Source organism: Caloenas nicobarica, chromosome 5 (genome assembly GCF_036013445.1).
Source record: "Caloenas nicobarica isolate bCalNic1 chromosome 5, bCalNic1.hap1, whole genome shotgun sequence".
In the NCBI taxonomy this organism is placed as follows: Eukaryota; Metazoa; Chordata; class Aves; order Columbiformes; family Columbidae; genus Caloenas; species Caloenas nicobarica.
The window spans coordinates 28,791,169-28,815,273 of record NC_088249.1 but is presented as its reverse complement, the minus strand read 5'-3'; the positions used below and the strand labels follow the sequence as shown (position 1 = coordinate 28,815,273).

General features: G+C 35.7%; 1 protein-coding gene across 6 annotated transcripts in view; it reads right to left on the bottom strand.

Annotated features, from left to right (window-relative positions):
- Positions 1–24,105, bottom strand: part of HEATR5A (HEAT repeat containing 5A) — a 68,276-nt gene that overhangs the window by 15,733 nt on the left and 28,438 nt on the right. For 4 of the 6 annotated variants that reach the window (XM_065635705.1, XM_065635706.1, XM_065635708.1 and 1 more), the window contains 16 exons: positions 22,104–22,215; positions 21,057–21,209; positions 19,590–19,689; positions 18,717–18,826; positions 14,355–14,518; positions 14,074–14,249; positions 12,531–12,636; positions 11,385–11,575; positions 10,778–10,937; positions 9,530–9,719; positions 8,794–8,963; positions 5,754–5,780; positions 3,789–3,927; positions 2,499–2,678; positions 1,437–1,676; positions 532–713 (listed from right to left, as the gene is read on the bottom strand). In XM_065635705.1, the coding sequence (XP_065491777.1) occupies positions 532–713; positions 1,437–1,676; positions 2,499–2,678; positions 3,789–3,927; positions 5,754–5,780; positions 8,794–8,963; positions 9,530–9,719; positions 10,778–10,937; positions 11,385–11,575; positions 12,531–12,636; positions 14,074–14,249; positions 14,355–14,518; positions 18,717–18,826; positions 19,590–19,689; positions 21,057–21,209; positions 22,104–22,215 (2,400 nt within the window). The remainder of the gene's footprint in view (positions 1–531; positions 714–1,436; positions 1,677–2,498; positions 2,679–3,788; positions 3,928–5,753; positions 5,781–8,793; positions 8,964–9,529; positions 9,720–10,777; positions 10,938–11,384; positions 11,576–12,530; positions 12,637–14,073; positions 14,250–14,354; positions 14,519–18,716; positions 18,827–19,589; positions 19,690–21,056; positions 21,210–22,103; positions 22,216–24,105) is intronic. The other 2 variants (XM_065635707.1, XM_065635710.1) reach the window with 1 other exon arrangement.

Genomic DNA, 24,105 nt, shown 5'->3' with positions numbered 1-24,105 from the left:
GCCTGTCATATTTAACGCAAGTGCAGTCTGGAATACAAAATGCTCAGGATGTCTTTTCTGTAAGTCTCAACCAAGACTTAACTGAAACAGACCTTGTGAATACAATCCATGCTTTTACCTACCCCTTCTAGCTTATTTATTGACCAAGGTCTTCTAATGTGAACTCCGGTGTGCAAAGGCTACTTTCTTCTAAGCAGAGTTTTAAATGACAGCTGTTCTTAATATTTCTTGGAATACTTCCAGACTTTGAAACCAATTCTTTCTAAAAACCCCCCCCTTCGTTCTATTTCCTTTTTGCTGTATTCAAATAGGAAAGAGGGAAAAATGCTGAAACTTGAAAAACTTCTTTGGGGCTAAAACATATGCCAACTGAAAAGATGCTTTCTAAGTAACTTAAGTCCAAAGAAATTAATAATAGTTTCCGTAACTAACTGAAACCCAACTCTAGTACTCTGCACTGCAAAAGGCAAATTTCTTTTAGTGATTAACTGTAACACTAAACTTTTCTAAGTTATTAGCAATGGTGCTTACATTGGCTTGATATTGCTCCAGAATTACATGACCTGGAAACTCCGGTTCTGGAACAGATGCAAACTTCCGAACAATAATTAGCAATGTTTGAAGCCCAGAAAGACGAAGTTGATCACTGTGATCTGTGGCAGCCATAAAAGCCATTCGGATCAAGTCAGCTAAATGCAATACCAAAAAGTCATCTGAAGAGAAAGCAGACATTGAAAAAGGAAATAGTTTTATTAAAAGTAGATTTAGACAGAATATATTCTATAAGACAGCTCCCAACTTCTTCAAAATATATATTTTACATTTTACCTTATGACATATCGAAGATTCACTTAAGGCAGCTTATATGTACAAAAATCTTACCTGAACATCTTACATTAGCTGATCTAGACTCCTTTCCATTTCAACGTAAAAAAAAAAAATAAAGTGCTTAGCATAAAGAATAAATATCTTTATGTAGAGGCAGATTTTCTAAAAAAGAGTTTTGTGGAAAACACCTCCACATAAACATAGAGAGGTACTGAAAATTGGCGCTGTGTTTCTACTAATAATCACGCAAATTATGGAAAGAAAAAAAAGTGGCATTTTTTAGTCATACTCCCAGATACCAAACTGTGATGTCGTAGGCTGGTGCCAACTATCACTTCTGACTGCCAATGCTTACGCAGAAACAATGGCTTCCTACACATACGCCATGGCACTATAATCAGGAAAGCAAGGGTAAATGCTGCAGTGATATGCCAATATTTTGGAACGTGAAAATTGCTCTACAACTTAATAAATATAGGCTTCTAATCAGAGGAATTAAAGGTTTCAACAATTACAAACAACAAATTTCTGATTAAGACGCAAACAGCTAACACTTATTTTAAGCATACTTTGCATTCTGTGAAATTCTTTCAGGGCTTAACACATACCTCTTGAATCACGTTGTTTTCCTTCCTGAGCCAAAGTTACATCAAAATGTGCACTGCCTGCATTTTCACACTGGCTTATAATTTTACAAACACACTCTGCAGCAAAAACTCTGGTAGACCATCGTGGATTACTGAAAGGATGGAACCTCTCATCACTGTCGGACGTTAATACAGATGCATCATCTCCTTTGGCAGTTTCTTCTTCTTGAGTGGTATCTATTGAAGCTACTGTATTGAAATCTGTATTTAGGACATGGGGGAGAAAAGAAGAAATATAATATTCTTTCTTACTGTAACTGAAAACTACGGAAGGACTCAAAGTAATCTCTTCAAAGCCCATCTCTAGCCTCCAACTCACTATGACTCCCTTCAGCCTTGGTGTCCTACAGTAAATGATAGAATTAAAAACAAATGTAACAAAACTGTCTGCATTTGGTTGATATTACCTACTGGAAGACAAGATCAATACCACAAAAACAAACAAAGAACTGCAGTAAAAGAAGTCAAAGAAAAAAAAAGTTTAAAATAAGTGTGACACATTAGAAGCTAGTACCTTTCCAAATAAAAATATCTAAATCAAAGAAGTTTTCCTACCCTCTCACCCCCCCGCCCCAATATTCAGTGTAGTAATTTTATCTGCTCAGGAGTGTCTTATGATATAGTAGGTCTGCATCATTCCTATTATTAATTGAAGAGAGGGTCTGATTATTTTCCTTGTACGTAATTGCACAAGACCCACAAGTTCAAATGTATTCTGCATTTCCTTTTCTGATATGGAAATAAGTTAACATTAGAACCATAAATCAACAAGAACATGAACAGGCAACACATACTAAAATGTTTACAAAAGTGCATTCAAAAGGAAAAGGCAATCAGAAGGGAGAAAGTCAGGTTCCTTCTGAAAGGACTAAGTTACGAGTCCAACGTTTCAATATGAAGTACGGTGAGACACTTCATAAATGTCAGACATTGAAGAAACAAAAATACTTTCCCTCAGGACACACTGCACTGCTGCAGCCCTTATTTTCATTGTGTTCTCAACTAAAGTGTATTAGGACTTACCAGCTGAGGCAGCAAGAACATCTTTACAAAGCTTCAGCCAAAAAGAGAGCTTTTCCACTGCCATTGAAGTAAGCATGTGAGTCAGAGTCTCTTTGATATCTTGGCACAATCTTTGATCCAATTCTTTGTCCAGCAAGCCCAGCAATGCCCCCTCCAGGCCTATTTCTCTGATGTTAACATCTGCTAAGAACAAAGCCTGTGAGCTGAATGCTGCTCATCACAAACTACAGTAATGACCACAGAAACCCCACCGAAGGTTGCACACAGAGTATCCTCTGAACAACAAGTATCTAGCCCTGAAATACTTTTGAAATAATAGTATTAATTACTTTAATACCATATCCAGGCCATCTGAGTATAAAACAAACTTTGAACTTTTACAGAAACATAGTAACAACAGGAAAAAAAAAAAAAAAAAAAGAATCCTACTTTGAATTTCACAGCATTACCATCACCATGGCATCTGAGCTCCCAAAAAAAATTATCTTGGGCAATCTGATTCTTCACACTGACTCATACAAGGTAATTGTAAACCAACTTTTCAACTAGAAAGTTAAAATTATTCTCCAAAGCAGCTCAAAACCAGACACACAGAAAAAAAATAAATGAATACAACCAAGTTTTATTTGCCCAATATTACCAATTTTAAAAAACAGCATTTTTACAATATGGTTATAGTCTATCTTTTCTGAAAATTTCCAAATGAGCTTGAACTGAAATCCAAAGTGAAATCATTTATTACCATGATCCCCTCACAGGAAGACACATGAGGATGATCATTCTCACGCCTTTTAGCAAAAACCCCAAACCTTTAGGAAGTTAAAAATTCAGGGATCCCAGCTGATCATTACTTAACCAGTTCTCCAAAGAGCTCAACAGAAACTTTCTTCAACAGGCTTGATACACCTCCCTCAATGACAGATTTTTAACTTAAGAAGAGATTTATGTGGGAAAATAAAATTATGAATACGCATGTAAAACACAGGATTATGAAGCAGTTAGTGGCTAGATATAGAAAGATTTAGGTTTCTCTGGATCTCCACTTGCATTTTCTCATTTAGTGACCCTTACTATCTATAGTATATGAAAAGCAATAGTATCTTCATTGTATCACTAAGAAGGGGTTTGGATGCTTCCATAATTTGGTACTATATAGGGAACTGAAGCAGAAAACTTTTTTGAGTTAAAGATTTCCAGAATGTAGCAAAGTTTTCACACCCATAGCAGAGTGTATTTAAAATTCACTATAAATATGTCAAGCTCTTTGATCTCAAAACTTTAATACATTACCTGGAGTAAAATCTTCTCTGCTCTCTTTAACCAATGCAACAGCATATTCTGATACCTCAGCAGCTTCTCTTTGCACAAGCTGACGTAAGCAAGCTACCACTGCACGTCTCAATAATAAGTATGAGCTACAGAGATTCACCTGAAACATGCAAAAAAAAAGATGGCTAACAAACCTTTATATAATAGCAATACCTCAGTAAGGCAGGTATTTTCTGAACAATTGCAGTTATGACAAATCTGTGAAGTCAGGAAGTCAGTAAGCAGGTAATTGATGCTATCTTGCTAGGCTTTTTTATTTTATTTTTTTTTTTTTAAAACATATCAGTACTTCTAACATTTTCTCTCCAAGGGTAACTTAAAAGACTGGTCTGGGGCCAAATCCATCTCCCCCAGCTCCCACAGGTATCAATAAAAAGACCCCCATTAACTTCAATGACAGCTGAATTGTGGTCTCATTGAATAATTAACTCTATTCTTTGACTACAGGGTACATATAATGGGATTGAAAACTTAGTTCAAGAGAAAATTACACAAATTATCCTTAGATGTAACTAGAGAAATGCCAATGTAACCAAGGGTGAGACAGTCAACAAGGCTTTAGTAAATCTGAACTCCATGCATGAAAGGAAGTTTGTAAGAAAGGGCAAAGAGAACACTGCTGCAATTTCATCACAAAAAATATTATATACTCAGATTACATTAAATTACATTTTAGAGAAGGTGAAAAGAAAGGTGAGGGTTACTGGTGAATGTATCATGCTGAGACAAGTCAGCTCTCCTGAGCAGTTTCTAGCAAAAAAGTTTATAGAATCACCATATTTTAACACCACCAGGCCAGTGGTTGGTTTTTATACTGAAAAATACAGCATAACAGATTCATTATTACAGGAACAAGGAAAAACACTTGAAAAAAAAAGAAGACATAACCTCTTTTTGTTACAGTGGAGCTTTCTGATTATTATTCGCTTGCTTTCAGTTTTAAGAACATTCTGAAGGGGATCCCAAAGGTAAAATGAACCAGCAGCGTGGCCAGGCAAGACAGCTACACCAATACTTATGCAGCTTCTTTTAAATCAAGCTTAGCTTAACATAAAAAAGTTACTCTCTACAAATAAGCAATTCTGTACCCTCAGCTGTCACCATCCTTAAACCAGACAGAGCTGAGTGTCTGCGGCAAGGAAATCTTGCAATAAGGTCACACTCCTCATTTGTCAGCAACAGGTCAATACATGTTAGTCAAAACGACTAGTACACATTAGTTCACGTACAGTTGAAAAGAACAAGTTCAGGACAAAAAGAGTAAGCGATACAGAATTTCAGCTTTGTTAAATTAACAAAACTAAGCTTCGTCTTCTGAATTTCTATGCATGCACATGAATCTACGATACTCAGAATGACACATTTAACACACACAAAGATACACTCTCTGCATAATTCTTCTAAAAGAAAAGAAACTTGACTCAATATGTATGTCTGCAAAATACTTTACTTCAAACTTTAAAAACAACAAGTGAGGCTTTTAATGCAACATTTATGCAAGCAGGGTACGCATTCTACTGCAAGTTGGACATGCATAAATTGCGTGCTCATTTTTAATAGGGAAAAACCAGAGGATCCAATTAAGACTACTGAATAATGCAAGATGCACATTTGTCATCTCTCTCATTCTTCCACATTCTAAGCAGGGGACAGGACTAAATTACAGACACAAAGTGCAAGCATCACATACAAACTTAAATGAACAAACAGTTCCCTTTCTGTGCTTAACACGTTAAAAACCAAAATTATGCCTCACTAAGCACACAAATGAACTGCATGTCTACCATCTGCAGAAAGTTAGGAAGGGTCACTTGACATGCTAAAAGAAATTACATTAAAATGGTTAAAAGGAAAAGATAAAAGATGAAATAAAAAACACCACTGCAAACTGCTAGAGTTTAGGATTAACAAGGCACAAGGACCTACCAACACAGAATTATCCAACAAGATTTCCTGCACAAAAACAAATGACAAACCAGTCATGACAAAACCAAAATATAGATATCACAGTGATACCAACCACACATGGAGACCATTACATGTAAATTCAGCATATATTAAAATTCAGAATCTTATCTCAAACATACCAAAACCCTAATTTGCTTAGTTCATTTATCTTACATTTAATGTTGAACACACTTAAATTGCAAGCCAGCTGCCCCTAAAATTAGTACTTAAACAGTATCAAGACAACAAGTGCGCCACAGTTATTGACATTGTATACTTATTGTATTTCAAAATATCTTTAATGTTTTGCAGCTGAAAACTGGCATTTGCTACATCACAAGCTTACACAGATAAGCTCTTTAGAAGTATGTGCTCACATAAATTGGCTTCAGAGCTAATGTTAGACATGATTAAAAGCATATGATTTCTATTCCACTGGAGCCAAGGATAAGCAATACTGTTAGATGCAAAGCCCCATGAAAAAAGTTCCAATTGACAAACAAGGAATACTTTCAGAAGCTGAAGAAGGGAAGCCAGATAATGGCAGGCACATGTACACAATTAAATAAAAAGAGCCAGTGAAGCTGTGTATCCACTGCCCGCGTCGTGTTTTGTTACTGCTAGCATAGTCACAAATGGAAAAGTCTAAATACTCTGGGGACCTGAACCACCTCATGCTCCGGGGGGTGGGCAGGCAGGTGGAGCAGGCAGCTTGCAGCTGCTCACAGCAGTTGTGTTGGCATGCCCGATGCCACATTTATTTTAAAAAGGAAAAGAAAATGTCTGTTGCAGAATTTTAAAAAGGCAAGTTTGAAGACACAGAAATTTTCTGGAAACCCTGAGGGAAAAGGGTAGAGAGGGAAGTTTGTTCTAATGTCACTAAAAATAATTATTTGCACAATTGTTTTCAAAATTTTATGAGTGAGAATTCATGTTTCTATGGACAGAAGGGGAAAAGATCACTTATCTGACCACAGATTCTTTGCCTCTCCTGTTTTTTTGCCTTAAATAAAGAATGCAGTGGTGAACATCCATAGTATCTAGCACCCACTTTTATACTCTACTTCCCTTTAAGACTTCAAAACACATTGCAAAGGAGGACAGTCACATCTTTTTCTCCACTTGCAGAAATTTAAACTCATGGAGTATGACTTGCTGAGGGTCACCTTGCAAGCCAACAACAGAGTCAAGAGCAGATTTCAGGTCCAGTCCAATAGTTTATTCTGCTTCCCTAGCTACGTGGTGATTTAGTGGGTGGAAACTACATGGATGGATGGATGGATGGATGGATGAAGAGTTTTACAAATGCAGAATTCTGACTGTGCAATGATCTTCTCAAAGACCTGCAAAGTACACACTTAAACCTTCTTTGTTTATGATGCTCTTGAGAGATATATTGTCATTCACTGAAGTGTCAGTATCAGCAACATTGGCCATAGTTTTGTAACAAGTTCATGAGCATAAGAAAAGTTCATTGTGTAAGGCCATCAGCTTTGGTGGAACCTTCCATGTAAAGCTCACAATCATTTCTGGGGTTGAGGTGAACACACACACTCAAGTCATGGACTATGCTTCTTCTCACCTGAGTAATTCAATTATTATTATAAAGTACTGTATGAAGTACTTGGAGACAATTTGTAAAAACAATAAATATCAATAATATTGTATAGACAAGACAACTTTATCATTACGTCCTTTTTATTAGTAGGTACTTGCTATTAGTTAGAGAGGTCATACTGTGCATGGAAGCAGACTGTACATAGACTTACATATGATCCCAAATCCTAATACATTCTCTGAGCAAGAGAGTGTCTTATAGGAGTTGTTCTGATTTTATCAATATAAGAAAAACTGCGTGTTACTCAGAGAAAATAAAATCATAACTGGTATATGTTAAAAGAAAGAACATGTCAGGTGAGTTCCAGTTCTTCTGCTACTAGCAGATCCCTGCCTAACACAATGCGAGGCTAAATTTTTTTTTTTTTCCAATTTTTCCTGGCTCCCACAATCATGTTTCCAGCCAAACTGAATAAAGATAAATAGAAGTAATCTAGACTTTATACAAAATCAATATATGGTTACTATTGGTATACTAGAGCTACCCAGGGGAAGATGTGAATAAGAACTGTGTTAAGATAGATGAGAGATTAAAAGAAACCCACCATACTTTATTGTCTAGGTTTTTTCCATTTCTCTCTTATTTACAGGGAGAGTAGGCAGTCTTATGTAAAAAAAATCCAATCAACCAACCAAAAAAACCCCCTAGCTAGCCCTTGAAAACCCACGAAGGCTAATAACTACCAGAAAATTATTTCTTATTTCTGCTTTCTTCATAGAACTACGTGCTTGGGAACACCAGCTACTCAAAGACAGAGAGACTTCTGGGGAAAAAAACAGACAAAATCCCAGCAAACGAACAACCCCTCCACCACCATTTTGTCAAATGGAGCTGAAGAAGAGTTTTGGTTATTTTTTCCAAAGACCTAGCTTGACTATTACTTATGTAAGCATCAGAAATTTTTATAGAAACTGCCAAGAAGTCAGTACACTGGAGCACTAGTGCTACAGAAATTACAAATTACATCATCAAAAAAATCCAAACAGAACACTTCTCAGTAATTAGTACAGACTTTTTTTTAATCAGTCCTTCACCTAAGACATAAAAAGCAGCAGAGGAAAAATACTGGCCAACATCAAATAGCTGGTAAAACTCCAGCCTAAAACTGTAATAATGTTATATCCTGCCAGACAACTGGCCTTAATAAGAATAGCAGAATGTGCTTGCAAGCAGTTCAGAAAGTCAAGATTTCTACAGAATGTGATCATCTGGTAAAAGGGAAACAGAAACTGAAGAAAAAACTGAAAAAATAAAGAATACTTGCCTGCAGGAGGATATGAAACACCTCACTCCTACATAAGGATCAGTTTATCCGGCTAAAGAAGCATCTGCATTTTTTAAGTGTTTCTGAACAAAACATTTTAAAAATACAAAGATACACACTAGTAAAAGTGTACTCACACACAGGCAGCTGACAAGGCTAGACAAGTTGACATGTCGAGGAGCAAACATGTGAAGCTGCTGAAGGCAAGAGATGGCTTGAGCCTGGACCAGGCAGTCGGGATGATCCTGCATCACTGCGCAGCCCAGGAGACAGGAGGTTCTTAAGGCTGAAACTGTCGTACTGCTGCCTACGTTCAGAAGAGAAAAAGGGTTTAGGTTTTTGTTTTTAAAACATCAACTTTTTTTTTTTAAACTTGATAACCTGCCTTTTTCCCAAGCCACCCCTAACTGGCATCCTCTTGAAGGATACTTTCTGTAACTGTGTTATACTCTGATATCGATGAGTAACCATCACATTGCTCTGCGAAAATTTCAGTGTCCAGGTATCTAAAAGTTGATTTAGATGCAAATTTTAAATGTCTGTGTCATAACAAAGACATAGACTGGCTCTCAACTCTGAAAATATGAATACAGTATGTTTTCATGCTAAATGTAAGAATTTTCAGCCCAAGGTAAGGCTTGGAGAACTAGTTCAAACAAAGGAAAAGATGTCAAAAAGAGACACTACTTTTTAAAAACTAGGAGTCATGTCATCTTCATTGCATAAGCTCACAGCCTGTGAAATACTCTTACAATGATGAAAAATACTTAGCACGCAGTTCCTTGTTGATAAAATTTGAATTGCACATTCATACCATGTTTAGCAATTTTGTTGCTAAGCTAAACAAAGCTGACGCTGTTGTTTATGGCCTACCTTGCAACTCAGGGCCCAGTGCGGTAATAAGTGCATTTAAACAGCGACCAAGGCTTTGGTGAACTTCTGCGTAAGCAGGAGGCACAGTCAACAACAACATGAGAACAAGAGATAAAGTAGGTTCCACATGCACGTGATACAAGGGACCAGCTAAATCTACTACCAGTGACAGAGAGTGTAGTGCCCATGCCTGTAAAAGAAAAGAAGCAGTCAGGTAATGTCTACATGACAGAACAAATACAAGATCTTTTTAGAATTTGATAGTTCAAGTGAAATTCAGTGATTAAGTGTAATGAAAATAGCACTTTTAGGTTCCAAAGGGACAAATGGAGAGGTTACAGAAAGAAACTTTAAGAACCTGATGCTTAATAAGCCATTTTGAATATTTTATGAGGAATTCTATGTTCTGCAATGAAAGAACTGTTTTAAATTGGTCATTGTTAATTTAAAAAAAAAAAATCAACCTAATAGTAAATAAATTTAATAGTGATTATTATTCATCAAATACATCCTACTCTTTGCAAAATTTCTTAGTTCCATGTGCAAGAAGAATTATGAAAAATACTACAACAGAGTTGCTGAAACAACATATTATTTTAGTCTCCGTTACTTTGCACCAATAGCCACATTTGTTTCATGCCAACCTACAGCTCTTCTCTGTGTAAAGATATTGCAGATAAAGGTTAAAAAGATTATTTAAGTGAGATTTAGACAATTACATGGAATACACTCAATGTCTCTTAAAGCTATTCTGATAGATAACAGAGAAATAATTTGAATTAGTCTTCAAAGCGTCTTGCCTTATCCAAGGCCTTATTGACCAAGTTCTACAGCATTCAGGCTACAAATCCCTGTTATTTAATATATAACCCTTCAACAAGAAATACTGTGAGGTAAACTTCGTAGCAGACGCTGACACAAACAAAAACCCTAGGTACTATCTAGTCAAGGTGAATGTGAAATTAGTCAATTCCTAAAACATCAGGTATTGTTTTTGAAACCAGCATATCTCAGCCTTAACAACCTCATTGAGAGTTAAATAAGAACCTCTCACATGCCATCATAGTTCTTGCTTGGAAGGTGGATTTCAGTAGGGACTGTGGTTTTCATTGCCTTTGCGCTCCACCCATCACCTATGAGGTACGTCTAAGAGGCTGTGAAGTGTTACTCTTACAAGAAAAAACTTAATACTCCAGAATATAAATCAGTTCATGTGCAACATAACATTTTTAGATAAGTGACAAGTACCTGTACATCAGGAGAAGTGTTGTCCTGAGATAAAGTATAAAGGATTCCAACACATGCGTTCAGGTGCTGAGTAGAACCTATTCCTCCTAGGTACCTATACAGACATCCCAGAGCCAAAGAATGACCTGTTCTTGATACCACATCCCTAGCAGATTTTAGCCTATTAATTACAAGGAAAGAAAGCTGTTAGTGTAATGACCAAGACTGATACCATTGAATAAGCACATCTACAAATTGAATTTATACTATATAATCACAAAAATATTTTATTAGACATTTATATTTTGCCAAAATTCTAAGTTAATTTATCTGAAGGAAATAACAAAAATATTTTAGATATATGTAAATGATGCTGCTAGGACAGCAGCCCATTTAATTTATCTGAAAGTCTACATGCTTACTTATACAATCTTCTTAAAGAACACAAAAACTAAGAAACATATGCAGAAGCCAGGCAGTGCTTTTTCCTGATAATTTCTTAAGTAACATCAAATTCATGAAGGAAACCAGCTTTTAAAAATTGTTACCATAATAGGGGCCAGGTAGATTTTTCTCAAACGTGTTTATAAACTCAACCAGTAACTTACCACACCTTTTTTGATCTTACTTGTCAAAGCTGACTTGTGCTAATCCAGCAGTGAAGGCACTGTCAGAAACCACCTGTGCCAATCTGGCCAAACACTCTGCAGCAGCACATCTCAGGAGGGGATTATTGCTTTCCAAGGCACCCATTACCAGTGTCAGGGCAGACCTTCTAACTTCTTCTGGACCTAAGCTTCCCTTGCAGTTAGCCAAGTGCTAAAAATAGACATCGAATATATGGAACAGCAAGACAGTGTAGTAATCAGAATGTGTTTTTCTGTCAGTCATGCAAAAATTACAATACCTGCAGAAGGAATCTGATTTTCTTCCCCTTTTATCTGAGGAATTTCTCCATTTTTATTTGTTATTTTGTAAGTTAGAAGTCTAACTCCAGGTAAGTGTAAATCATGGCATGACATTATAATATCAGCATTCTGATCTTAACAAATACTGGATAGATTGCAGTAGAACGCAATAAAACAACGCACTAGCATAAAATTCAGGAAGCAATATCAAGAAGCAAACCAGTGAAAACAGAATAATGACACAAAGAAAAATCCCAGGCCAAAAAAACCCAAACCCGAGTACGAGCAAAAGCTACAGCTGTTATCTGGATTGCATATTAAATATGCCCCACAAATAAATACTGTACAATGAAAGATCTTGCCTATTCTGAAAACATTTTGCCTTAGTTTGAAGAAAGCCTAAGAAGGGAAAAATAAAAAGTGCCCACAAACAAAGGAAAATAAAAATAAAGCATCAGGGAAAAGCAACAAATGGCAGATAGTTGTGAGATTATTTTACCAGTCATTACTTTTTTATTTATACAGTAAGAAATATGAAAGAGACAGTGACAAAGACAGAAATAATACAAACAGAATTTTTCCATCTCTCTCCTATTTGAACGACACTAGTGTGGATGATAGTGTACTAGAGTGTACTAACCCTTTAACATTACAAAAAAAGGGAAAATTAGACTGTGACTCTTCAGCACTTAAGAAAAGTGTGACATCACAAAAAAATGTATTATCACAGAAAATAGGACTGATCTTCACCTTGACTGTTAATCAAAATAAGAACTTCTGTGTAGACGCATTTGAACCAACAGATGCCATGTTTTAGTGACAGAGAAACAAAGGCGAGAATCAAAGGAGAGAGAGATGAGATTTACCTTTAAGGAAGTAGAAAAGGCTGACACAACATTTAGTTGTACTATTTGTTGCCGTGAACCTTTTGTTTGCTTTATGGAATTCAACAACTGTTCTAACACCTGGAGCCTTAAATAAAAACAGAAAAGAAACCACCGAGTTAAGGAAACAAATCAAGCTTTTAAATTTTTTTTAAACACATAACAAAGCCTATATATTATAGAAACAGAGGTGGAACAATTCTATTACCCTAACTGTTGAGTATTTTCCTTCAACTGACATCCCTGTCTACTACAAAAAAAAGTTGTATGCCATATTAGAATAGGTAATTGCTTTATGAACATGAACGTTTTGCCTTTGTTTCCTTGTAACATATGTATTCACAGATAATCACTTACATCTAAGTAACATTAGACAGATGTTATTAAAAGGAACTGTGTACAGGAATGATGCATTTTGGCTTCCACTTGAGAAAGCAGGAGGGAAAAGAAAAAGAACAGGAAAATGCAGTTATCTGCCACAATTACTTCAGGTCTTGAGAAACAGCTGAAGAAAACCAACCAGCAATCTGATGACAGTAGGGACAACAAGCCCAGAAAAACAGAAAGAGGGGAAAAAAAAAACCCAGGCAGTCAGTGAAGACAGAATGAGGAAGGAAATGCAAGTCAGAAGAACGTATCGTAAAGCATGTGGCAATTTTATTGGTGGGTATATTCGCATACACAAACAGCTGCCTTGGGATGACACTAAATCCCAAGCATGCTAAGCAGCCAAGACTGGACTCACATGCTAAGCACTCATCCCTTGCAGGAAATTACAAAACTATCGCCACCTATAATGATCATAATCCGAATGCTAACTACAGCTGGCTTTGAAAATATAAAGCTGTTTAATTTAAAAATAATTGATTTGCTCAATGCTGCATTCAAGAAAATTACCAGCAGTAGTCAATAAGCAACACACTGCAGAAATCTTGAGGAATTTCATGGTTCAGCAATCGGTGTGCATGAAACAAAACTAAATGCCTGGTGTGCAGTAGGAAGATACACACATATACACAAACCCAAGCCTGTGATCCCTTTCAAGCATTCTTGTACCTCGACAGAATTGTTATGACACACACTCTTGTTTCTCCCCATCCACTTTTTATGAAGAATGAGGCAGGATAAGGGTTAAATTTTACTGCAGCTTCCTACACATTTTGTCCGTCTTTGGTTCTGCATCATTTAGTAATTATGTGTTAAACATGATAATAATTGTGTAATATCTCTTAAAATAACTTCTATTTTGATCTGGCTATTAAAACAAAACATTATTTTTCATGATCAATAGAATTTATTATAATGACAGCAACCTCTTACTGGATGTGTGTATTCACTCTGAGTAACTTCAAACAGAAAGTCTAACAATTTGTTAGTCTGAATTATATTATTCAGATGGTTTACAGAATCCACTTATACAATTAATTATTTTTCCAGAATTGTTTTCTTATGTGTTTAATCTCACACACTGTGACCATCTTTTAGCATCTCCCAAATTCCCCAACAGTTAGAGTTACTACTTTACCTGTGAGATTCTGCTACATGGGAAAACATAACTCCAAAAAGATGAGTTGCTGCACTGATAACAGACAATACAGGAGGTAGAGGTTTGGGTACTGAATCTCCTTTTGCAACTTTCTCATAAATTGCGTAAGGGTCATACTCCAGGCTGCCACCAGCTATGCTGTTACCTAATAGGAGCTGTAAGAAGGAAAAAAGTGATGACCAAGTCAAAACCAGCACTGACCCAAATAACCAGAACTGTATGAAATTATAATACCATCATTATACTAGATCAAAAAGTACCTGCTCTTCAATAAATCGGTGGTCAGTCTCCTGCAGTAAGGGACCAAGTAAAAGGAGATCATTCTCATGACAAAGGGGTGGAAGCAAGAATGTAGAGGCATCGATCTGGCTATCTGGGACAGTCAAGTCAGCCACTAACTCTTTTAGAACAGCAGAGAAGCTTCCTTTAAATTAGAAACATATTCAAAATTTTTGTTAATTATTTGCTACAAGCAACTTTGGGAGCAAGATATTTATATTGCAATGGCAACATCAAACTAACATTTTTTCTTAGGTCTTCCAATAGTTTTTTGGAGAACACTCTCGCTACAGGGGAAACAACAGACCACTACCTAAGATAAGCAAACTAAGCACATACAACAATCTAGTATCTGAAAACCAGAGACCTTTACCTTTAAAGAAGGCATAATGCCATACAACAGCTAATCCAGTAAGTTAGTTACATTTACAATTGAAGTAGAGGAAAAAAGTCAGTTACAGGCACAGAAATATTTCTACTACAAATTTCCTGAAAATTAATGCCGTGGAATGTATTACATAACCATGCAGGAATATTTGGACTTGGCAAGCAGATGTAATTTAAAACATACATCAGTTTGATAAATAACCAAAAGCTGCAGAATGTACTCCGCTATTTCAGGAGTTTGCACTCAAAAAGCCAACCATGGGTAATTTACTGTAAGTTACATTATGATAATTTATGCTAGTAGTTAAAACTTTCACATATTCTTGTACATAATATTTCAGACAAGACTGTGCATTATATATCAACAACATCAGGCATTCTAAGTTTGACTATTTTAGGTTATTAAAATAGTCCCTGCAGAGAGAGAACATTTCCAGTGCTGAACCACATGTGAAGAAAGAGGTCTGGCTTATCTGGTAAGTTGTGTTGAAAAACGCTGCAGAACTGATCTTAAAGAATATACACACTCTCTATGCAAATATTACATAAGAATTTACCTCCAGAGCATCAAGATTGCAAAGTCAAGCCCTCATTACTGGGAAATATCAGCATTAAGGGGAGCTTAACTTCACATATCCAGGTCTTCGCATTCAGTTTGGTTGTTAGATGATCACACAATTACCTGTTTGCACCGATTATAATCTCTCACCACACAGAAGTTCCAAAAAGTGGGACAACACAGTTATCAGCACCTCACGGGCCCAAGCAGAACCATTTGTATAGCTGGAGCTGGTAGCTGCAAACAGCTGGTTTACCCTTCCTGAGTCTTGAATCTCTTCTGAGAAAGCTGATCGCCTTCCCCTACCCCCAAACTCCCGTCGGCATCAGCCTCTCCCCTGTAGGCATCTGGTGCTTCGCCTGCCTCCCTGACTAATTAGCAAGGATCTCCAAATGCTTAACTCAAATCTAAATGTAAAAGCTTAGCACTATCAAATACATACCAACATGCATGGATAGTGTGTGAAAGGGAAAGAAATAGTCTCTTTTCAAAAACAACAATAATCAAGAAGAACAACTAGAAATGGCTCTTTCATTAGTTATTACCCATCACAATAAAAACAAAATTTAATTTAAAAAATCCCATTTCTGTGAAAACAGCTTTTCAAATAAAATGTAATAGAGATACTCAGCAATTTTTAACCAAACTAACATTTATTTTAGTCCCAGACACTTGGCCATCCTCAACATGTCAAATAATATTATCTCAATGTAAAGTAGCTCAAAAAATTGAGCTAGAATGTGGCTCCAGCATCCTAGCTATTCATCTCATCCTATTAAGAAGGAAGTGAATGCTTATATCCAATTTTATGGTTTACACAGTGGAACATAACAAGCACAAAAAGCTGACGCATGAAAATAACTCTAATGAGTTGTCTGACAAATCCCGTTAATTTCAGACCACAGAAAATGTCAACAAATCTAACAATTGAAATTCAAACTCCTGAAATTATTTGTGTGAAATTACCAAATTGGACATTATAATAATTAAATTTTTTATATCAACTCACAGGAAATAAATGTTTTATCCTCAAAAACATGAGCACAGCAGCATCCAAAACTAATGAAATGAGAAAATGATCGAGAATATAAATCACCATCGTAGAAACAGAACCTGCTTTTCCCAGCTTAACAACTTCATACTTTGCGTCAGCTAAATTGCAATGTCTGTTCACACAGGAGGGAAGACGGCACCTAGAACATGCTAAATGTTTTTCACTGATGTTCAAGTTAACCCAATACACTCTTCTCACATCTGTCATTTCTGAAATAATGCAAAAAATCATCTGCTACTCGTGCACATTCACAGTAAGCCTTCATAATTTTGCTGTTTGAGCAGATACTGATTTTTACTGATGACAGAAAGCAGCAAGAGAAACATCAGAGAGGCCGAAAGAGAGCAGGAAAGGACCAGAGTCTAAAAAAGTCATCAGAAATCTAAAGCTTTGAGATGAGAAAAAGGCTTGGAGCCATCAATAAGAATCTGTTTTCAACTGTTTATTTTGCTGGGTATTTTGGTTCGTTCCTCTTCTGCTACAGAAAAAAAGCTTTGCGCATTATTTGCAAATACTAAAAGCTTGAGTTACTATTGCTACTATATGTCCCCATCACCAGCTTTCTCAAAAAGAAATAACTTGCACGTTTCTAGCCTCTGGCTAACAACCCAGGTCAAAGAAAATGGAAGGAAATAAACCCATGAACTGGTGAAAGCTTTTCATTCAGTATGTCTCCCCGAGCCATGCAAAATGTGTCAGGCTGTGCAACACAAGAGTGCACCTACTATTCTTCCTAGTCATAATAACTAAAATTATACAGAGAAAAAACACTGCGTTCCATATTCATATTGTTTTCCCAAATAATTTATTTCAAAAAATCCTAGTATTTGCAAAGACACAGTTTCTGCATTAAGCTGTCATAAAGGAAATAATATGGAAAGAAAATTATTTGTTTCAAGCTCCACCTTAAAACCTTTTTTTTTTGTATTTCTAAATGATACATACTTACATGTTAAAATACATAACAGGCCTTGACAGTAAGCTCTGGCAATGTATGCATTTCCATTCTTTCCTACATCTCATACTGCTGTATTACAAACCGGTGAACAACTCTCAGACTACATCTGACAAATTACTGTTTTGATTCTAAGACAATTTACAAAGCTTTCAGCAGGGGGACCACTTATTTTTAACAAATGTTATAAGCTTTTTCTCGACTTATTAGTTCTAGATTGCAGCATCCCCAGCTAGGATGCTCTCTCACTATAGTCAGACTTCAGAGGTCACGCTGTAAAGTAATTGTCTATTTTTCAATAAAGTTACACCATATGCAAAAATCCCAAACAAACCAAGAAATCACCAGAAACCATCCACACTCAAATATCTGTATCCTATAGTACATTGCCCCTGTAATAGTATGGAAGAACCGAAGAAGTAACTTGCTGTAAGGGACACAGGTGTCATTTTCAGTCAAGTACAAGTCACAAATGAATACCACACACTATGCTTCAAGCATTATATACAGACTTCTAACGTGACAACACCAGCTTTAAGGCAAAGGTCAGCGATTATAGAGATTCATTTAGCAGTTACCACTAGATGGAGCAGATTATTTGAGTGAGGATTCCCTCCATGACACAGAGGACGCAGCCAACTCAGCGCCTGGCTGGCCCATATTCTCTCTGTCCTGATGAAATACCCTGTACTTCTTTTTACAACTGCCAATCCTTATTTCAATCCATACAGTACTGTATGGCAAACTCGTATATTCACATGACAATTGAAAGACAAAAGTATTTAGTGTTTTAGTTGAACTGCTAGACCTGTCTAACCATAGTGCATAGTTCTTGGATTAGAGGACTATTTTAAATACTGCCAGTTATGTTCTGCTACAGGAAAGTGAGCCTATCCCCAGATTTTTTTGACATTTGTCTTTAAATACAAATTTTTCATCCACAATCTGCACAGGATCAGATTAATAGATCTGTAATATATAAATCTACTTGAAGCAACTAAATTCTTTTAATTCTTTTAATATTCAACTGCTTTTGCTACGATTACATCTTTTGGACTTAGGTTTCAATGAAAAGTAAAACAGGCATCAAAGTAAGTAAATTCTTAGAGTAGTTTAAAACTGTATGGTTGTCTACCTTCAAGTTACAAATATAGACTTTTGTTGTATTTTTAGTTGAAAGAGAAGAGAAAAAAAGATTATCATGAACACTAGTTTTTCAAAACCATAGTAACTTCAGTACAATTTCATCAAATCTAAACAGAGGGAATAAAATTTGTTTATTAGAAGAGGTGGAACTATTCCTTGCTAACTGAATATATGTTGAATAAAAAGTTAAAAATGAGCCCATGGTATTTTTAACAGATATCTCTTTGTAAGGAAATACATACCTTCATAGGTCTTTGGAGGCAATACTGCTAGTAATTCATAAAGTTTGTGTCTGTAAACTGTTGATGATGTTTTTAAAGAATTTCCATATGATTTACATATTGAAGAAAGCCTTAAAATATGCAAAGCACATCAGAGATGTTAAAGACTAAGCATTATGTAACACTCTGGTTTCATTTGTACCACTTTAATGAATACTATTAAAATCTATACATACAAGTACAGTTTTGATTTACATTACCAATAGTAGAAGCAAAACAACTTATTTCACATATTCTGACAGGACCTCTCTGTTCTCCATTCCCAGTCATAACTTTTATTTAATACTAGATAAATAAATAAGGCTTTCTAGTGCCTTTGATCATATGTATACAATGAATTAATTACAATTAACTTTTTTTGTGGATATCTCTCTGTAAATTTGAGTTTAGATCCCAAATACTTTAATTCACTACATATTCTTAAGGCAAAAGTTTAAAAACTATAAAGCCCTTTTCCAGCTTAGCTCTGAATCTAAATATAAAAATGCCCATCTCGAAAACTTTCTGTCCAAGCGTATTCTCGAACTTTTTTATTTTATTAAAAAATGATCATGCTTAAACATAAATTTGCATGTTTGATTTAAAAAGCAGAATAAAAGCATTAACTTAACAACAGCATGCAATAATTTCTTCCCTTGCTTTTTGAAATGATACTGGAAAACACAAGACATTATGGCAGCTAAAGTCTTCAGCTATACAGCTGAATTCTATACTCTAATTTTTGTACTTTGAAAAGAAAGTTGTTTAGAAAGTGCACTAAAACAAACGCAAGAAGATTGCTCTGTAGCTTTTCAAAACCAGAATCTCATTTAGCAGTTTGATACACACACTTACTGTGTCAATAAATCAACAGCACTTGGGAGTGGAGGAAGAAGTCTCTGAACAACTTCATCCGTAAGAAGACCAGCACAGTGAGAAACAAAGCTCTTGATAGCTAGAAAAGGAATTGGATATTTAGTTATTTAGTATGAGACATGTAGAAGAAAAAAAAAAAAAAAATCACGAGTGCAGTAATAACATTGTGACCATGCTAATAATTTAAAGATAGAAGAAAGCATGCAAAAAAAAAAAATTCAAGTATTTTAACTAATAATTTAAGAAACTGACAAGAATCTCAAATGAAAAAAGTCATATTTACAGATGCACTGTTTTGGTGTCTTAGCTTGGATGTTCATACACTGACTTTTAATTGCATATCAAATGCAAGCATTTTTTGCTTTTTGTTATGGAATATAAATCAACTACATGATAACTCCATGATAATAACTAAAAAATTTTTTAAAATGGGAGAAGGATGATAATCAGATGACCTACTGCTTACTTTGCTAGCTCTCTATTTAAATTTAACTTAATTACTGTACTTTAAGACACTACTTATATGTACATGACTATTTTTCATTATTTACAGAAAATTAAACTTGAGTTCATAGTTCAAAAAGCATCTAGAGAATATACAGTATTAAAGACCAATTTCCAAAAGGAAAAGAAAATATTTAAAGTTTAATTATTAGGTTACTTCTAACATTAGTTTACCATTGAATTCCACATTTTCCGATAGATTTTTAATAGTGAGAGAGAGGGGCGATCACTATACTAGGGCTCACATTTCTGCAACGCCAGGGATCCTTTAGTACTCTGGAATACATAACTGAAACTCTTGAAGTGTTTAAAGACCACTGGAGTTCTCTTTTGGAAACCCAAATTCACAATATTTCATTATGAAAAATTGCAACCTACCAGATAGCAGCCAAACACATAGTACTCTTCACTGGCTGAGAATTGCAACTTTCTTATCCTAATTTTTACCTGAGCCTTCCCACCGTCACAAATGTGTTTGACTGACTCACCAACTCTATTTGGCTTACAGTAAGACAGCTACTAGGAAAGAGAACTGCTGTTCACCAAATATAACAGACTGTAAAAACAAGAGAGCATACCCTGGTTTGGGTCCTCATTCATTACTGTGATATATATCTGTTAAACAACAGAAGGGAAGCAACCTTCCTGATGTCACTTACCACTTGGAATCGACCGATTCCAAGAAGAAGAACAAGAGAAAAAAAACCTCTTGGATTTTTTGTTTGTCTGTTTTTTACAAAAATGAAACACATGTATATAGATATAGATATTTAGGTAAGTATTTCTCTACAAGTATGTATGTTGGTGAATGAATACATTCTTTACCATTCAGTGAAAAAAAAAAAAAAATCACTGAAAAGTATTGTTCTTTCAGAAGGAAAAAAAACTTAGCAGTCAAACTATAAATACGCAGAGCGAATACGCACAGTAAATCCCACTTACCACAGAGAGCACCAGCACGACCTTCCAGTGTTACTTGCCAGGTAAATGAATCTCCTCGTGTCTTCTCTGTTTCTAGGTCTTTAGGAGATGATGGAAAGATGCACTTCCACAGTAACAGCATTCGTGGCAGATGATGTTGGACAACTGCAGGACCTGTAGGTGTTGACAGTTGTCATGTTACCATAAGGGTTAATAAAATTAAATTTTCTCTTTTGTTCTTATATCTATGTTCACAAAATCATTACAGCTGTGAAGAAAACTTTATGCTACCTTCCCAATCATCTCACAGATCATTTCTCAAACATTTACTGGCTTGATACTACATTTTCATATATAACTACGTACTGACACAATTACAATTATGTCACCAAGCCAACTACAATCTCTGTTTTACTAAGTACAGACCCTGTGGATCATCAGCACAAAAGAATGTAATAAGCAACAGTGACGTTAAGAAAAGCAAATATTTGTTATAGGTTAATGTACAAGGTGTGTTTTCCCTAATCTAAGAAACAACTGGGAGCTGCTTGGCACAAGTAACCACTGAAAACATGAAAGGTACATTAAAAATACAAACAAAACAGATAAAATATGTTCTTCATAAGTAATTTAGTGATCACAATCAATCTGACCACTAGTAAATATCAGAAAATTCTGTAAGGTTTCAAATGCCTGACAAGAGGGAAATAACAAATCATTAGCTGATTTTGTTCTGGGATACATCTTAAAAATACCAGTGTAACTCTTCGTGACCAAAGACATTTGATTAGGTTGACTCTGAAATTTATCTTCTACATTTAATTAACAGTGGTCCCACCCAGCCACTGTTTTTCAGACATTGCTCCCAATGAACTAATAGCAAATTTGAAAGAAGTGACATTTTTATTTTAGAAAGTTTTTCTAAAGATTCCAATTTGCATTGTTTTTTAACAGTTATTTTGCAGTGCTAAATTAAATGAAACATCAAAAGAACTAAAAGAACTGAAGTCAGAGGAAGAACACAGAACAGCTTAATTTAGTTTAAGAAAAATTGTAGAAAGCTACTACCTAATGTCATGAGGGCCGCTATCAACAGCCATCCGGCCTGCGTTCGCTGCAGCGAAATGCGACTGTTCTGAGCAGCAGAACACAACAAATCCTCTGCTACCGTCATGATTACCTTTGAAGTTAAAGAGAAAAACAGAGCATCAGCATCTTAGTTACTAACAAATATTTTTCAGTACTATTTTCTGTGATACTTAATCCTGTTTCAGTGTCCCCAAATAGAATGCCATCATCTTCTCACACTACAGCAAGAAACTCAGGCTCATGAACTTGGAATGACCAACTTCAGTACTAGCCTGGTATACCTTCAACAGTTCCTGTAGCAAAGTTACTTGGTTGCTTTGTCCCCTTCTTTTACCAGCAGTAAAATGAGAGCTAACAATTCTCAAAGGAGTATGCGTGGTGAGGATCAAAGTGTTCCCATATTCTGTTTATGACACTATGTAGAAAAAGGACAGCAGGAGACCTATGAATTAGAGCTCAGAAGAAGTGGTGAAAGGAGTAATGATCTTTTTATCCCTCTTTTAGAATAAGGTCTACCATTCTCTCTGACAGTTTTCAATCAACAAATGGTACAACTAAACAAACAAGTTAGAATGCTATGGTACAGCTAGAATTAATCCTATCTTAGCTTCTCCACGATAATTGCATGTGCCTACTATTATGTGCTAAACGCAAGGCGACAATCTGCGCTTATTATCAGAGCCCGAGCTACCCAGAATTTCCATGGAGGAACAGAAAACATGTCCATGGACAATTACCACAGTATGGCTACAACTTCAAAAAGTATTCTGCAACTGGTTTGCTTCAATTGTGTTTCATATACACCAGAAAAGGTATTTCTTAGATCTTGTATTATGTCTGGTTGCCAAAGCAAATTGCTTGTAAATTAGTATTACAAGTAAGAAGTGTCATTATCAATATCATTAAAAGCCTCAGTGTAGTAAATTTCCTTCTATATTTTTTTTTTGCACACTATCATTTATTTGGACAGTACAAACAGCATTCCTCTATAATTTATTTGAAAAACTATTAAAAAAAAGTTTGCTTCATGAAAGTTCGAAATTTGTATACTTCCAAAACTTACTGAAATACTAACACTCTGAAAATAATAGTTTCCCCAATTCCATAATGCTACCGGATGGTTGCAAATGAAGACATTTGACAGACTCTTTATAGATTTAAAGTATTTCATTCTAAAATTAAAGTGGCACCCTTGCTAAATTATACTATTAAAAATTACTGACAGCTTAGTATAAACTACCTGATAAAGAAGCATCGTAGAAAGGATTTCATATAATGATTTCTGACAATTTTTCTGTCTGTGCACTAAGAAAAATGTTTTATTTTTGAAGGATTTTTTTGAACTGAAGTATAAGCATTAGTGCAGCATGCTAAACGCATACAAACCCGCTCATTACTTTGCTCTCTTGAATAGGTTCCACCTGCAACTCTAACCACTCTCTCAAAGGAAAAAGTGTTAATATAAAACAGCTTCTGTCCAGGTCACTACCGTCTACGTTTTATATTTCCTTTTCAAAAGTGCTCCGTTTAACATTGGTCTCTTTCAGCTCCTCAGAAGAGGAGCGAGTCTGTAATCTGGCAGTAGTCCTGGGAGAGAATGGAAAAGGGCTTTTGTCAGCTCCTCTGTTCGCCCCCCTGCCAGCTTAGTGCAGAATCCAGTGTTTCTCCCACACTTTTCTGAGCCCTCTCATAGCTCCTCCTGGCCCTATTTCATCCTATTCTGTTCTTCTAAAAATCTTTAACAGAGAAACTTAATTCTTAATAAACAGAAACTTTAGCTCAGTTTAGGTGTAGAGTATTTGAATGGCACTTCTTATCTATACAAATGGGCAAACGATACTCATTTTGTTCTCTCCCCATGGGCTTTCAGTAATTGCAAGGAAAAGTTTTTAAAAGCTAAGAAAAACAGGCCTTTTTTTAACATTTATAAATTGTTTCATCAGCAGTTAGGACTTTGCACGTTGAGAACTGCAGGTAGCAA